The 18,155-nt window shown below is 41.4% G+C and overlaps 1 protein-coding gene across 2 annotated transcripts in view; it reads right to left on the reverse strand.

Annotated features, from left to right (window-relative positions):
- KATNAL2 (katanin catalytic subunit A1 like 2) overlaps positions 1 to 18,155 on the reverse strand; it is an 85,946-nt gene that overhangs the window by 45,871 nt on the left and 21,920 nt on the right. Inside the window, exon 2 of one of the 2 annotated variants that reach the window (XM_066246623.1) lies at positions 2,074 to 2,144. The exons of the other annotated variant lie outside the window; for it this stretch is intronic. Coding sequence (XP_066102720.1) covers positions 2,074 to 2,144 — 71 coding nt within the window. The remainder of the gene's footprint in view (positions 1 to 2,073; positions 2,145 to 18,155) is intronic. 2 annotated transcript variants of the gene reach the window in all.

The raw sequence follows: 18,155 nt of genomic DNA on the forward strand, positions 1-18,155 counted from the left end.
ATGCTCTATCCACTGCGCCACCGCCTGGTCAGGCCCAATTGCTTATTGTCTTTACTGACATTGTAGCATGTTCTAAATTCTTTCCAGGATCATAAGGTTTTGACTTCAAAAAAATTATATAGATGACAGCGAGTACCATGTTTCCTAATTAATAGATCAAGGGAACAAAATTGCTTCACTGTGTTTCTGTTACACTATTTGAGCTTTTATGAAGTCTGAACTTGATAGGGTTGACAGAATCCATTAGAGGTTCTTAACTACTAGAGTGACAGGACAGGACAACAGGGAGAGGGGTGAGTAGAATGAGCAAGACACAGCAGGAGAGATGGGGGGGTTGTTATGGGCACCAAGTCCCCATTGTGATGAGTGTGTCATGTGCTACAAGAGCCTGTACCCATGACCCTCCACTGTCTGATCTCACCATTTCTCCCTCATGTATTCAAACTCTGGTTTTTCTGTTTCCCTATCTGTTTCAATTATGCCATACCCCTTCTTCCTCTGTGCCCCTGCCTAGAATGTCCTTGTCCATCACATCTGTCTATTGTTCACATCTTTCATTGTATGTCACCTGTAATTGAAAAATAAAAAAATATTTTTAAAAAAGACCAGCTCTCACCATCTTCTCTACACAGCTTTCTCTGATGTATTTCAATCCACAGTAATCTATCCTCTTTGCTGAATTCTTAGTATTTTGTTAAAGGCAGGTCTACTTTTCTGACACTGATATATCCTTAAAAGTACCTACACTGTAGTTCACTTTTCCATCTTGATAATCCACTCACAAGTCCTTTTCTCAGCAGGTCTCAGGGAAAATGATCAACTCTAAGTAGAATTTTCATTGATTCGAGATGCAAGGGGCTATCTCATGGCAGAAAGGGGAAATGCATGCTTTGTTAATACACAGTCAAGTCTTCAGGCCATAGCAGGTAGACGGCCAAGGTGCCTCCCCCTGCCAGCCACAGGATGAGCTTTGCACAGAAAAGAGCTGCGCACAGGTCATTCAGGCAAATGCAGTATCTTTAATGAAGCATTAAAAGTGTTGTTTCCTGGCCGGTTGGCTCAGCGGTAGAGCATCGGCCTGGCGTGCGGGGGACCCGGGTTCGATTCCCGGACAGAGCACATAGGAGAAGCGCCCATTTGCTTCTCCACACTCCCCCTCTCCTTCCTCTCTGTCTCTCTTCCTCTCTGTCTCTCTCTTCCCCTCCCGCAGCCAAGGCTCCATTGGAGCAAGGATGGCCCGGGCGCTGGGGATGGCTCTTTGGCCTCTGCCCCAGGCGCTGGAGTGGCTCTGGTCGTGGCACAGCAACCCCCCCGGAGGGGCAGAGCATCGCCCCCTGGTGGGCAGAGCATCGCCCCTGGTGGGCGTGCCGGCTGGATCCTGGTCGGGCGCATGCGGGAGTCTGTCTGACTGTCTCTCCCCGTTTCCAGCTTCAGAAAAATACAAAAAAAATAAAAAAATTAAAAAAAGTGTTGTTTCTGTGTACATAGGCAGCAGTGGGGCCTCTGAGAAGTTCACTTGAATGGCCTATGCTAGCTTCAAACCTGACCAGGAAAAGGTGTATATAACGTAAACCGGGTAGCTTTGTTAATAAAATTTTTAAGTGCATAATGCGGAAAATATTTAGGCAAATGAGGCAACAAAAGTCTAGGTTACTGGGGATGGGGCAGCAACAGGTAGATCACGGGATTTTTAAGGCAGTGAAGCTATTCTGTAGGATTCTCTAGTGGCAGATATGTGACATTATGCATTTGTCAAAACCGACATAATTTTATAGCGCCAGAGCAAAACCTGATGTAAACTACGGATTTAGCTAATAATAACATACCAATCTACAGCACTGGCTCATCAATTGTAGCAAACGTACCACACGAATGCAAGATGTTCATAATAGGAGAGACTGGGTGAGGCGGGGGCGGTGGGGGACAGCATGCGGGTACTCTCTGTACTTTCGGCTCAAGTTTTCTGTAAATATTAAACCGCTCCAAAAAGTAAAGTCTATTACTTGTATCTGGGAAAGGAGAGGTCAGAAAAAGAGAGGAATTATCTCTGTAAACATTTGTAATGTAACATACCCTTCTTCAGTTAAATAATGCAAAATCAAAATAAGAAGGTTTTTTCGTCGTGCTTCTGCCCTCTTCTCGCACTGTGAACAAGAAGGAAAATTTAGATGAGAGGACAGTGAGATATAGCACTCCTTTTAGAGAACGATATCCTGGAAGGTGAAGGTGCTCTGTGAAAACCCAGAAGCATGGCTTGAAGGCTGGGAGGTGATTGGACGTGTTTCCATTGTTCTTTTCCTACTAGCACTGAATAGTAAACCGAAGGTACCCTGATTAATATTCATAAAATACTTCCCCTATTTGAAAATAACTTACCTAACATCTTTTTCTAAGAAGAACACAGATAAGAACTGAATAAAAGCAAAAAAGGCCCAAGTAATCCAAATTATGTCATAAAAATCTATGTACAAACATACACTCCTAACACATGTAAAAGCTTTTCATGCATTCATCCAAAGCGTTCTAAAAATCAAATAGTACTGTCATTTTTTTCTTTCTATGTTGCTTTTTAAATAAATGCTTTTAAAATATATGTTTTAACCACTTTTAAGTGTACAGTTTAGATAATGACATTAAGTACACTCAAATTGTTGGGCAACCATCCCTACCATCTATCTTCAAAATGTCTTTTCTTCCCCAAGTAATACTCTGTATTCATTAAACAATAACTGAATCCCTGGAAACCACTGTTCTACTCTCTGTCTTTGTGAATTAGCCTGTTCTAGGTACCTCATATGTGAACTCATAGAGTATTTGCCCTTTTTGTATTCAGCTTATTCCACTAAGTATAATGTCATTGAGGTTTATACATGTTACAGTTTGTATCAAAATTTTCTTCCTTTTTAAGGCTGAATAATACCGTACTGTATATTCTTAAAGAAAAATTATAATCTCCTGCCCTGCTCTACTACCCACCCCACCCTTCAATCCCTAGAGATAACAACTTTAATTACTTTAGCTGTGTCTTCTGTTATTTACCGCCATATTTCTAAATATATCACTGTGTTTCATGATCTATGAATAGTAGACATTAACTATTACTTTCTGTTAAGGTAGATGAGGATTGAGCTGTTTTACACACTTCTCATTCTGCCTTCTCCTTACAGTTATATCAATATTCCATGATTGGATTATCATCACCATGTAAATAATGTTCTCTGCTGAGTCAAAAAGTATCATACTATAGTTACGTTTCTATTTCTGTACAACATTTTTTAAAAAATGAATCATTGCTTCCTTTTAAAAATTTGGTTACTTTTCTATATACCTATGGCTAAATTTCAAACACCAGCATACCTCTAAAGACCCCCCGTCATATCACATTCCACTTCATCAAATACATCAGGTGATGTGTCAGTTATACTCTCCCCTTCCCTTCCCACTCCCCTCCAGATTGTCGACTCTTAGGATGGGCGCTCATCAGGGGATTTCTCTTTGAACCGTTTCCTGCATTAGATCCCCTAGGAATGGAATCTTCTTCTTTCCTGGCGACTCACTTGGTTTAGGAGCACACATCCTCTTGCATGGAGATAATGTGGCTGAGAATTTGCATGCCTGGAAGTGTCTTTATTCTACTTTACACTTGAGAGTTTAAAAGGGCATAACATTGCCATTCTATTCCCAATTCTTTTTATGTAATGTGTCTTCTTCCCAGGAAGCTTTTAGGATCTTATTTTTAACGTTGGTTTTCTGAAATTATACAACTTCCTTGGTACGGATCTTTTCCATCCACTGTGCTCGCCATTGTCAAGTTGGACATCCCCATGCTTCCGTTCTTGGAAAATTTCTTTGGTAAATTACTCCCCTTTTCTTTCTGGTTTATTTTTAAGAACTCATACTTATTTAATGGGGAATATTCTGGGTTGATTTTTTAAAGACTTTTTTTCCCCTATAGTGTTTCATTTATTTGTCTCTTTTTTATTTCCTGAGCAATTTCCTTGACCTCTTTGAACCATTCCACAGAATTTATTTAGACAATAATATTCTTTACTTTCCAAGACTTCCTTCTTATCTCTGATTGTCCCTTTTCTGTAACATTTTGTTCTTGTTTTTAGAATACACTATTCTCTTATAATTCAAAGTTATAATGAAGAGGTTCAATTATGGTCAATATTTGCTGTTTAAGTGGGCAGGTAAATTTCTTTAACGACAGTCCTCCAAAATGATTCAAACAAAGGGGTTTTTTTGTTTTTGTTTTGCTTTTCTTTTTCTTTTGCTTGAAGGGATAAGCTTTTATTCACATTGCTAGAAAACAGCAAATAGAGGAATTTGGGGGTTTTTTGTTTGTTTTGTTGTTGTTTTTATTTACAGAGACAGAGATAGAGTCAGAGAGAGGGACAGATAGGAACAGACAGACAGGAAGGGAGAGAAATGACAAGCATCAATTTTTTGTTGTGGCACTTTAGTTGTTTATTGATTGTCTTCTCATATGTGCCTTGACCGTGGGGCTACAGCAGACTGAGTAACCTCTTGCTCAAGCCAGCGACCTTGGGTCCAAGCTGGTGAGCTTTGCTCAAGCCAAATGAACCCACACTCAAGCTGGCAACCTCGGGGTCTCAAACCTGGGTCCTCTGCATCCCAATTCAACATTCTATCCACTGCGCCACCACCTGGTCAAGCTAGAGGAATTTGTGTTTTTGTTTTTTGTTTTTTTGTATTTTTCTGAAGTTGGAAATGGGGAGGCAGTCAGACAGACTCCCGCATGCGCCTGACCGGGATCCACCCCGCACGCCCACCAGGGGCGATGCTCTGCCCACCAGGGGGCATGCTTTGCCCCTCTGGGGCGTTGCTTTGCCGCGACCAGAGCCACTCTAGCGCCTGGGGCAGAGGCCAAGGAGCCATCCCCAGTGCCCGGGCCATCTTTGCTCCAGTGGAGCCTTGGCTGCGGGAGGGGAAGAGAGAGACAGAGAGGAAGGGGGGGTGGAGAAGCAAATGGGCGCTTCTCCTATGTGCCCTGGCCGGGAATCGAACCGGGACTTCTGCACACAGGCCGAGGCTCTACCGCTGAGCCAACCGGCCAGGGCTGGAATTTGTGTTTTAAAGAGCTTGTAAGGAAGCAAAGTATCAACCAAAATTTATTGTGTTTTCTACCATTCAGATGGTAGTTAGTACTTTTTAAAAAAATGAATCTACATTTTATTTATCACACAGCTTTGCACATACTTTTTGTTGTTGTCAATGAAATGTTTTGCTTTGAATTTAGCCTAAAATACAGAGTAGGACAAAAGTAGGTTTACAGTTTATTCTTGTATTATATTTATTAATTATTGTATTCTTTTCCATATGAACAACTGTAAAGCTATTTTTGCCACTCCCTGTAAATAAATCAGGGCTCTCAGAAGTTCAAGAGAAAAGGAGGTTAAATGAAAATTATAATCTTGAAGTAGGCCCTGGCTAGGTGGCTCAGTGGATAAAGTGTCATCCTGGCATGCCTGCAACTCATGGTTGCAGTTCAATGCCTGGTCAGGGCATGTATCAGAAGTAATCAATGAGTGTATAACTAAATGGAACAATGAGTGGAGGTTTGTCTTTCTCCCTACCCGTACCCATCTCCCTTTGTCTCTCTCTCCTTCAAATTAATGAAGAAAAATTTTTAAATAAATAATTAATCCTTGAAGGATTAAATTTATAACATAAAAAAGTAGTGACTGGGAAAAAAGTATTTACAAAAGACATATCTGATAAAGGACTGTTATCCAAAATATACAAAGAGCTCTTAAAACTCAATACTAAGAAAACAACCAACCTAATTAAAAGTGGGCAAAAGACATGAACAGACACAAAAGAGATATACAGATGGCAAATAAACACATAAAAAGATGCTCAACATCGTATGTCACCAGGGAATGGCAAATTAAAACAACAGCAAGATACCACTATACAGCAATTGAAATGGTGAAAATCCAAAACATTAACAACATCAAATGCTAATGAGGATGTAGAGAATTCATTACTGGTGGGAATGCAAAATGGCACAGCCACTTTGGAAGACAGTTTGATAGTTTCTTACAAAACTAAACGTTCTCTTACCATATAATCCAGTAATCACACCCCATGGTACTTACCCAAAAGAATTTGTATGTCTACAGGGAAACCTACATGTCGATGTTTATAGCAGCTTTAATCATAGTTGCCAAAAGCAACCAAGATATCCTTCAATAAGTGAATGAATAAATAAACTGTGGTATATCTATACAATGGAATATTAAGCAGCACTAATAAGAAATGATTTATCAAGCCATGAAAAGACATGAGGAAACCTAGATCCATGTTACTAAGTGTGAAAAGCCAATCTGAATAATGTATTATTCCAACTATATGACATTCTGGAAAATGCAAAACTATGAAGACAGTAAAAGACCAGTGATGGCCAGGGGCTAGGAGAGAGGGACAGAGGCAGAACACGGAGGATTTCAGGTGATTCTATTCTGTATGATACTATAATGGTGAATACACATCATTATACATTTGTCAAAATCCATAGAATGTATGATAGAAAACGTGAACTCGCCTGACCTGTGGTGGCGCAGTGGATAAAGCGTCGACCTGGAAATGCTGAGGTCGCTGGTTCAAAACCCTGGGCTTGCCTGGTCAAGGCACATATGGGAGTTGATGCTTCCAGCTCCTCCCCCCTGTCTCTCTCTCCTCTCTCTGTCTCTGTCTCTCTCTCTCTCTCTGTCCTCTCTAAAATGAATAAATAAAATAAAAAATTTTTAAAAAGAAAACGTGAACTCTAATGTAAACTATGCACTTCAGATGATTATAATGTGTCAATGTAGGTTCATCCGGTGCAGGGTGTTCAGAGTCGGGAAGTTTGTGCATGTGTGGGGGTGGGAGGATATAAAATTCCTCTGTATTTTCTGATCAATTTTTCTGTGAACCTAAAACTTCTCCAGAAAATTAATGTCTATTTTTGAAAGTAGTGACTTATTTTTTTAATAAATATATCAGACTGAATAATTTAAGTGGAGCCACCCTCCAAAGCAGTCACCTTGGCAAGTCATGCTTTTATTCCATTGCTTAAAACATTTCTGAAATTCCTCTATTTAAATTGTCATCAATGTAGAAAAATGACCAGTCTTACTTTAGCCCACATTTACAGAAGTAGTGTGTAGAAAACTGAGACAATGCCTAAAGGCAAAAGAAAAAAATAAATAAAACATTTTAGTCACATTCCCCACTCTTCTTACAAAATATGCCTCTTCTGTGTTTTGATAACCTATGGTTTTCTTTTTTCTTAAAACCATTTGGTAAATACAGGGGTGGGCAAAAGTAGGTTTATTGATGACAATAAAGAACTCTGTGCTGAAGAGTGCTTGAATAGAGCAAGTAGACGGCAAGAATGTGTGAATAATGAAGGCCGGCAATTGGAACACTTACACGATTGTACCTAAGTGCACTGTGCCTTTGTGACATTCTTTTCAGTTAATAAGCATAAGGATATGAACAACTGCAAACCTACTTTTGCCCACCTCTATATTTTTCCAAGACATTAAAAGTATTTCTAACACATAACTTCTAATAACTGCGGAGATTGAACCATAACTTAACCCTCTGCTGTTGGACAGTCCTGTCATTTGCTGCTATTTGAAGTTATCCAATTTAAAAACACACTTTATTGGCAGGTTTAACTATTTCTAAAATCTGAAGTCAACCTGAAGGACAGAGCTTTACAAGTATATAACAGGTATTCTGAAAACAGGACTCTGGGTACATTTCAATCTCTGTCCTTGAAGAGACCCCGGTAGTCAAGGAGGGTTAACAAACCAGAAATCAAATTACCAAGAAGATATAAAGAATCAAGAAGCAATTACGGTAATCTTGCTATTTTTATTTGTTATCATAAAATATATAATTCATACAGAAGAGTGTAAGAAACACCCATTTATATTTAATAATAGTAGTAATAATAATAAAAACAAATACTACCCTGGTTAAGCCCCAGAGTGACTTAGAAACTCCCTGTTGTGTTCCTTACAGATGTTTTCCTCTCCTCCCACCAGAGGTAACTACCATCGTGACTTTTATGATAATTCTTTTTCTTTGTGGTTTTACTGACTATGTATATATCTCTAAAAACATATTTTAGTTTTCACATTTTTAAATTTTATATGAATGGAATATGCATTTATTTTGTGACTACTTTTGTTCTACAGTGTGTAATTTTCCCAGCAAAAGTTCATATCAAAGTAAAGGCTGCTACTTTACTTTGATATGATCCAACTACAACATAAAATCTACTCTTAAATTATCTGCTTCCACTGATATTTTCAGGGCTGCTATCTAGTATCTTTCAAGATAACTAACTATTCCCTTTCCCAAAACACAAATGTATCGTTAAATATTTCTTTGTTGCCCATAGTACCCGCCATGGTGCCAAATGCTAACTCGAGTCTGGTGTTTCTTGATAGACTTACTAGATAATTGTTTATTTGTTTTCAAACTACAAGTCATGAAACCAACTTAATGGGTTACAAGTAGCATAGTTTACAATGCAAAAGAATTGTCAAAGAATGTATAACAGTTAAGAAGGCTTACTACTGCTTCGTGAAACTTCTGTTGTGTTTGCCCATATGTATGTGTTCTGGATCTCGATCTAAGAGGTTTTCGTTAGTTGATCACAATAGAAAAGTTTGAAAGCCATTGTAAAAATGACATTGTCTTGATATTAAGTTGCCCAACACTGACAGTTTTCATTCATCTTTCTGAAGGTGTTGACGCAACAACCCTTGGTGCAGGCCTTTCTAATTTACCAAAAGTAGTTTTGGTGGTCAGTTTCTTCCTTTTTTTTTTTTTTTTTTAATTTGATTTGCCTCGCCTGTAGTGCCATCTAGTGTATTAGGAGAGGAAGCACTTCATGAAATTTAGGTCGTTCCAAATTATTAGTTCCATAATAATAAAGATGAAAATCATCACAAAATTTAACCCAAATCAAGTTTGCAAAATAAAAATATAACCTCATATGAAATATACAGTAATAGGATTGACGGTATATGTTTTTAATTGTACAAATTCTCAAACTCATGCTGGGGGCTTTGATTCAGAATATTTAGGTACCTGGAGGTCATTGAGTCTCAGGAACCTGAGGTCTAGAAAAGTTGAGAGGTTTACTCAGAAGCATGTTAAGTTGGGAGCAGAACCCAAGTCTTCTAGAGCCATTGCTCTTCCCTCCATCAATTCTTCCCCTGTCCTAATCCCTCCTCATCAATTTCCCCTCTCACCCCAGCACATTGACTTGAGACCAGAGAAAAATTGCTGTTTTAATTTGCAAACAAACAAACAAACAAAACCACAAAAAAAGAATCTGTGTTCTAAATTTTACAAAATCAAACAACTGATATTATCTGTCTTTTTTTAATCTTATGACAGCAAAGTGAAAAGAAATATAGTTTCTTTTAAAGCAGGCAGCATTGAATTAGTTAAACACTGAACAGTAGGGCAGCAAAAAGCAGTGATGACATGTAAATACAACAAAAATCATTTCAAAAAAGTGTGTTTGTTAAATATTTCTACTCTCAATAACCCTACTCTAAAGTTGTATGACAAGAATCAACAAAACTATTTGCAGTGTTTTCCTTTATTCCTAACCCTGTCCACGATGGGTAAATTGCTCTCTTTTAAAGTTGGGTCACTTACTAAAGAAGTCACAAGTCTCAATGTAGGACTGATGGTCATGTGTCCAATGTAGGACACGTGAAGACAGGGGTGATTGATACCTACTAAAGACGGTGAACTGAACCATTAAGTTACCTTATTTCAAAGAGCCCCAAATGTCTGGTCTATCCTCAAAAAATTACTTTTCAGAATATGAATTGTATAAAATATATACACAGAATGTGAATAAGTTTGACTAGGGAAAAATAATAGTGACATTAACTAATCTCAATAGCTCAGACACTCATTCACAGAACTAGAATTGTCTGAGCTCTTTTTGTGTGTGTGTGTGCGTGCGCGCTCGCGCAAGAGAAAGAAATGGGGGAGTGGACAGATACGGACAGACAGACAGAAGGGAGAGAGATGAGAAGCAACAATTCTTCACTGTGGCACCATAGTTGTTCATTGATTGCTTTCCCATATGTGCCTTAACCAGGGGGCTCCAGCAGAGCTAGTGACCTCTTGCTCAAGCCACAGGCTCAAGCCTGTGACGCCTGTGACCTGGGGCTCAAGCCAGCAACCTTTGGGCTCAAGCCAGCAACCATGAGGTCATGTCTATGACCCCACACTCAAGCCAGCAACCCCACACTCAAGCTGGATGAGCCTGTGCTCAAGCTGATGACCCTGGGGTCTCAAACTTGGGTCCTCAGCATCTCAGGCCAATGCTCTATCCATTGCGTCACTGCCTGGTCAGACGAGCTCAGTTTTTAATGAATCTAAGAGACTTTCCTTAAAGTTTTACCAGCCTTTTCAACTAACCTCACATAGTGACAGGTGAATGATGTTTCTTATAAGTTCTCAAACCAAATATCCTACAATTTTAGTGACCATTTCAAAGCAATTATTGACTAGAACTTCAAAAAGTTAGATGCCATGCTGCACCAGGAGTAGTGTGTCTTACAGTAGATTAATTATGTCTTTTAATGTCTGAAGTCACAGTCCTACTGTAACTGAAGCAAATCCATCTCATTTGTATGGAAAGCACTTCGAGAACAAAAATGTCAAATTAAAGAGCCATGAAAGCCATGAATGTTTTCAAAGAGACTACCCTGGACACAGACTAGTACCTTTCTAAGTGCGCAGTGCTTTGCAAACCGTGGGGTGCAATGCAATGCCAGAGTCAGTGAATGGTGGGTGCTCAGCAGCTGTTGGTTGCTTTGTTCATGTATTTCAGTCTCTCCTCCTTTACTCTGGAAAGTGTGCTTCCTCATCCAAACATGCACAGATGCAAATATTCTCTATGATTAGGATGCTGAGAAAAAAATAGCCAAGGAGTATTTTGTGTGTGTGTGTGTGTTCCTCAATACTGCACACTCTGCACTGGCTTTGGCTTATAGCTCTGAATTTTGTAAAGACGTAGAACCAGAAAACTCAGTAGAGGAACAGAAAAAGGTCTTGAGAGAGATATTTTTAAAAAGGAAGGGGAGGAAAGGGTTTGAGAAGGTGATGGGTGTGCAGTTTCATTTTGGGGGTAGTAAAAATGTTCTAAAATTAATGTAACGGTTATATAGCTCTGTAGATATACTAAAAGCCACTGACTTGTACACCTTAAATGAATGATTTGCTTGGTATGTGAATTGTATCTCAATAAGGAAGTTTTAACATGCAAACACGGGGAGAGGTAGAGAAAAGAAGGCTAAAAGGAGTGTAAATAATTTGAGTAATGTTTTTGCCCTAATATATAAAGTAAATAGTCTAACAATAGAATTAATTTCATGCAACGTTTTGAAGTTATTCAAAGTAGAAATGGTGGCCAGAGCTGCTTGTCACCCACACAACTGTGAACGCTGCCCAACCACCCTGACGGCAGAGCCTGGTCACATCTTGAGATGTGGCAATGGTGCATCTTTCTTTCCTTGTTTTGATGAGTAGGCTCTAACAAGCTGGCTGCATCAATGTGACCATGGGACCGGACAGGAAGAAAACCCACAAAATCGTCTAGGCAGGTATCTCCCTCTAAGCTTTTCCTTTTGGTTTTTATCATAAGCTGAAAGGCACCTAAAAGTAGAAGAAAACTTCTTAAGTATTGTTAATATTTTTTCAGTTCATTGGGACAAAAAAAAGCTTCTTTCAATAAGAATCATAAATATTAGCCCTGGCCAGTTGGCTCAGCGGTAGAGTGTCAGCCTGGCGTGTGGGGGACCAGGGTTCGATTCCTGGCCAGGGCACACAGGAGAAGCGCCCATCTGCTTCTCCACCCCTCCCCCTCTCCTTCCTCTCTGTCTCTCTCTTCCCCTCCTGCAGCCAAGGCTCCATTGGAGCAAAGTTGGCCCGGGCGCTGAGGATGGCTCCATGGCCTCTGCTTCAGGCGCTAGAATGGCTCTGGTTGTGACAGAGTGACGCCCCAGATGGGCAGAGCATCGCCCCCTGGTGCGCGTGCTGGGTGGATCCCGGTAGGGCGCATGCGGGAGTCTGTCTGACTGCCTCCCCGTTTCCAACTTCAGAAAAAATACAAACAACAACAACAACAACAACAACAAAAACTGGAGCCGAAGATTTACCAGAATTATCTTCCTCAAATTCCTTTTAGAATTCTTGGAGAGCCATTGAAACAGAAAGCCACTGACCTAGTGAACTCACAGTAGATCAGGATAGGAAGGCAAAGCTCCGGTTCTTGCGATGGAAAGATCTCTGGATCTTAAGCTTATCCAAACAATCTTGACCATATTCTTCAAAGAATATAAATAACCTATCAGAGAGGCATGTGCAGGGTTTTGATTACATTCTTCGAAAATGGTAGCTGTCCCAACTCCAGTCATGAGTCTTTCCAGGGTTTATTTTGGCTAGAATCACAAAGTTTGGAAAATAGCCCTGATATCTATGGCAGATGATGAGAACTGAGGGACATCCTTTGGCTCAGTGATTTAAAATTCTGTTTGGTAATGAGGCTGCTTTACTATGCAGATTGTGAAACAGCTTGTGCTTGAGGTCTCCGGGCCTTGAAATAATAATGCAACTTTTTCTTTGAGACAAGCTTGATGGAAATTCAGAATTTAGTAAGATGTACTGTTACTTGAAATGTAGAATGTGGACTTATAAACTTGTTAATTAAAGTGTAAAGTTTGCCAGATCTGTAACATGTTTCTACTCATGCCACTCAAATCAGCATAGAAAATTATCTGCTGAATTAAGAAACTAAGAATGGGCCACCAACAAATGGTCAATTTAAACTGTAAAAAAAGTGTGCCCCTAAAATGGACACTATTAGATGCTCAACTAATTTCTATCTACCAAGAAAAGGCAGCCCAGAAGTGAGCATTTACCAAGGTATCTCATTTGTCTCTGCTTCATGAATCTGTTTTCTTCTTCATTTCCTTTGTGGGCTATTGTGCAACAAAAAATGCCTCCATTATCAAATTCAAAATTGAATCCTATGATACTGTAGCCTGAGGAAAAGGAAGCATTGAATATCATTCCTAGTTTTAGACCCAGAAGATATTTAGGAAATGTTACTGTATATACACCACATGCAACATTAGTGCTTTTAATTTCTTTTTTACGGGTGCAATGGAGATTAATTTGCATGAGCTTATCTCAATTTCTGTAATAAGATCCAAATTTTGCATTAAGCTTTCCATCTCAATAATAAACGGTTAAAAAGGACACATTTCTCCTTTGAAATGTTTTTTATTATAGTTCTATTTTATAGTCCCTGCATCTAATATTCACTTAAAAGCTTGTATATATATACCCGTAGGTTCTAATTTGTTTTTTTGTTTCTTTCCTGATTACCTCCTGTTTCTACCAGGAAACTTCCTAAGTTTCAAATGCTGCATAACTTGAAAAAGCACTAGAACTTTCCAAGGAATGTCTACATTTATTGTACTTAATTCAATAAAATTTTTTTTTATTTATTCATTTTTAGAGAGGAGAGAGACAGAGAGGGAGAGAGAGGAGAGAGAGACAGAGAGAAGGGGGGAGGAGCTGGAAGCATCAACTCCCATATGTGCCTTGACCAGGCAAGCCCAGGGTTTCGAACCGGCGACCTCAGCATTTCCAGGTCGACGCTTTATCCACTGCGCCACCACAGGTCAGGCCAATTCAATAAATTTAAAGTCAAGACTGGTCCACTCTGCTCGGCAACAGTACTCCACAAAGAGGGGCATTTGTTGTTGATCCTGATCATGAACTGGTTATAAAATTTGAGATTTCAAAGAAGTATAAAAATCCACTGAAACATGGAGGACTTTCCATTCTGTGCCATTGTTATTAACATTGAACTAGATATGGAATCATGATATATATATGTTCTTTTCATAAAGCTCATGCTAACACATGCTACTTTTTGGCTGCAACAGAGCTGGATGTTGCAGAGATCAGACTGCCGTCACAGTAAGGCAACACCACAGTCTCCTGATGTCCTCTGTATCACCTGTAAGGTAAGCTCAAGGATTAACTTCAATCCATTAAGCCTTTAGGACAAACTTCCAATTCAGCAGGGATGGGCAGCAAATGAGAGCTCAAGGAAGTAATCACACAAATCAAGAAAGGGATAGGGTCGCCTGACCAGGCAGTGACACAATGGATAGAGCGTCGGACTGGGAAACGGAGGACCCAGGTTCGAAACCCCAAGGTCGCCAGCTTGAGAGCAGGCTCATCTGGTCTGAGCAAGGCTCACCAGCTTGAGCCCAAGGTCACTGGCTTGAGTAAGGGGTTATTCTGTCTGCTGTAGCCCCCCAGTCAAGGCTTATATGAGAAAGCAATCAATGAACAACTAAAGTGCCGCAGCGAAGAATTGATGCTTCTCATCTCTCTCCCTCCTGTCTGTCTATCCCTATCTATCCCTCTCTCTGACTGTCTCTCTGTCTCTGTGAAAAAAACAGGGTGGAGGAGATAGGTTCTGCAGAACAATCTTCATGATTTTTTTAAAAAGTCAGTCAGTGTCATTGAAAATAAAAATAGAGACCAGAGGGGCTAAAAAGCTATGTTCATCCAAAGAAACTTAACGGATACAAACACCAGAGGCAATGCATGATCCTGGATTGGATGCTGGTTAGAGAACTAAGTGGTTAAAGAACGATATTTACAATATAATTTCAGTTTGGATTAAAAAATATAGTGTGGCCTGACCAGGCGATGACACAGTAGATAAGTGCGTTGGCCTGGGATGCTGAAGAGCCAGGTTCAAAACCCAAAGGTTGCCAGAGGTCACCGGCTTGAGCGTGGGATCGTAGACATGACTCCATAGTTGCTGGCTTGAAGCCCAAGGTCACTGGCTTGAGTCCAAGGTCACTGGCTTGAGCAAGGTGTCACTGGCTTGGCTAAAGCCCCCTGGTCAAGGCATATATGAGAAAGCAATCAGTGAACAACTAAGGTGCCGCAACGAAGAGTTGATGCTTCTCATCTCTCTCCCTTCTAGCCTATCTTTCCTCCTCTTTCTTAAAAAAAAATCCAGTGTGTATGCATGTGTGTGTATATACACACACCCAAAAGGGTTTGGAAGGATATATGGATATACACTGAGGTTCACCCTTGGTTAACACATCAGTGGATTGTGGGAATGTGGTGTTTTTATTTTACTTATTTTGTTTGTTAATATCCTTTTCTTAAAACTGATTTATGACTCAGAGTAATCATGCAATATTAAAACCACCAATTGATACTACGGAGAATACTACAAACAATGATAACTGTCAGGAATTCTCAGATCTCATAAATTCTAAAACTTGGGATATCCTTAAAACCCAGATAGATGGGGGAACTATAGACTGCTCAATAAATAACGTTAAGACAACTGGAATAATATGAGGAAAATGTTGAACAAAAACTTACTACAGAATTGTTCAAGAGGTCAAAAAATGTCCACATAAAAAAATCAAGGAAGAGCAGCCACTGAGCTTTCCTGATTTGGGCAAGGGGTCAGGCCGGGTGCATTCCTGGCTAGGATCCCCCAGACCTGATCTAATCAAGGAGAGGGAGTCAGTGCTGACATTGTCAGTTATGACTATGAAGTAATCATAGTAACAATGAAATCGAGTCCTTGTAGGCTGAGAGTAAATGTCCTCAAGGACATTTGGAGTGTCAGGCCCTACTGCTGATGTTCAGGTGATCAGAGCAAATGGCTATTCAGTCATTCATTTGAAAGGAATTGATGGATACCCGGGTCAGACACTGCTCTGCAGCAAACCAGATGCAGGAGCTATTATAACTCTCCTGGGGGTAAGCTGTTTGACTTTAGACAGATCCCTTTCTCTCTCTAGACTTGCACTCCTTGCCTACTTCAGAAGGGTATGCTCACACTGGACCTAGACTTCTTAAATTACAGCTTGCCCTCTACCAGTTTTGTGACCTGCATATGCAAATTAATTTGATTTCCCTACACCTCAGTTTCCTCATCCAAAAAACGGGGATAATATAATGGACCTCATGGGTTGGCTCCCCCACATGAGGGAAGCTGAGCCAGGCCTTCCAGGGGCCAGGGGTGCCTGGGACTCCACAGGATGCACCAAATGGCCCCTAGCACAGCCCAGGGCAAGGGAGCAGTGCCATTGCCCCAAATTGTGCCCACCTGGACCCACTGCAGATAGAAGGAAACTCTGCCAGGCATTCATGGCCCGGTGCAAAAAGCTGGTTCCCATGGAAGAAACTCTGGCACGTTAGATGCTCTATTGCTAAAAAGCCATAGAACTTGAGTGTCTCATTAAATATATATATATATATATATATGAAACTCTGGGCATGAGAGGGCCTCAGAGGAGAGCAAGTCCTGAAAGCACCCAGGGTCTCTCTTCAGAAGGAGGAGATGGAGGGAGACCGCCCAGCATCCCATGGCAATCGCACAGCTCTGAGCACCCACAGAGAAAGCACTGAGGCCCCTGCAAGGTCCCCCCTTTTGTGAAAAGAGAGGGGAGAAACGGACCGGCCATCGAGTTCCACCAGCTGACTCTCAGCAGGAATGTTCTGGCAAGAGCCAGCCCTTTCCACTCAGAGCAGGTTCTCATCAGATGTCTGGGAGCCATTACAGGGTTCCTGCTCAGGCCCACAAGGAACGCCAGAGGCCTGACAGACAGCTTGCAGTCTCCTGGGACAGACAGGAACTTGGCCAAGAATGACACCTGGAGGTGTCCCAGGGGAGAGGCTGTGAGTCAAAGCGAGAAGCACCCACCATCCCAAAAGGACACCACCAGGTGGGTGCCAATGGATGGAAGTCCTCTGCTTTGATCAGTCAGAGATCACACCGGGCCTTCTCCAAGAGGAAAGTCCAAGGCCTCTCCCTAGACAGGTACCAAGGAAAATCTGTCTTTTCATGGTGTCAGAAAGGGAAAGGAAAGAGAGGGCCACAGCTTGCAGTTTTCCCCTCCATCAGAGGTAGCCTCAGACAACCCCCTGAAAAAGTGAAAGTACGACTACTCAGAGAAAACCCATCCCCACAAAGCCAAGCAGTATCTAGACCACTCAGATGCAGAAAGTAGGGTCCGGGGCCTGCTTCTCAAGCTGAAAGGAAGGGTTGCCAACAACCTCAAGATTCCTGAAGGGAAAGTCAAAACTTCTCCCTTGGGTAGGAAGCCAGCAGTTCCCTCCCTGGCCTGGAGGAGGCAGATATGGATGAGGAATTCAAGCCGTCCACCCTGTCTTTTGAGGCATACCTCACCTAGGACCAGCCTCCTGAGAGGAAGAAGAGTGTGAAGACTCCAGCCACTGTGCTTGAAGGAAAAAGATTTAAGAAAAAGGATTCTAAAAGTGCTAGTGATAACTTGGACTTGCGTCAGGAATTACCTGAGGCCAAAGCAGACCAGTCCGAGACCCGCGGCCATCTGGAGCCCACGGGACCGAGTTGATAAAGGTCACCACTATGTGTCACCCATGCTGCCAGACTTCCCGTTACCCAGGGTCCAGCCCAGTTACCGTCCACTTCCTACCTTCGAATTCATGTCCTCCTTCCAACCGAATTAAAGAGCACAGTCTTCACCTCAGGAAGAGGAAGAAGCTGGGTTTACCGGGCTCAGAATGAACTCTAAGATGCGGGTGTTCTCCAGGTCCAAGCGTGCCCACCTCTGCAAGATGGTGACCTTGTGCCAGCAGTATAGCGAGGTCCTTAGCAACAGCATCAACTTACTCTTCCCAGGGAGAGGAGTGCCGTATTCTGTTCTCCAACCCATTTTGGAGAGCTGCACACCTGATCAGCTATGTCACCTAGAGAAATACTATTGCGTACGAGCACTGACACTGAAAATTGGATCTGTACATGCCATTAGGCCCGAAGGCCAACGAGTAAAGATGATCCTTTTCAACTCATTTGAAAGAGGAGCAGCTGTTCAGGAAAAAGACTGTGTCAGGCCCACACCTCACACAACAAGTGGCCACACTCCCTCTAACGGTGTTAGTGTTACAGCTTTCACCCCACCCCTGGAAAGCTGGCACATGACTGCACAAGCACCTCCAGTGCCCACTTGGGGCGGGTGGTCAACAGCAGCTGGAAGCCTGCGAAGCAGATTGTTCCA

This window comes from Saccopteryx bilineata, chromosome 11 (assembly GCF_036850765.1).
Source record: "Saccopteryx bilineata isolate mSacBil1 chromosome 11, mSacBil1_pri_phased_curated, whole genome shotgun sequence".
Taxonomy (NCBI): Eukaryota; Metazoa; Chordata; class Mammalia; order Chiroptera; family Emballonuridae; genus Saccopteryx; species Saccopteryx bilineata.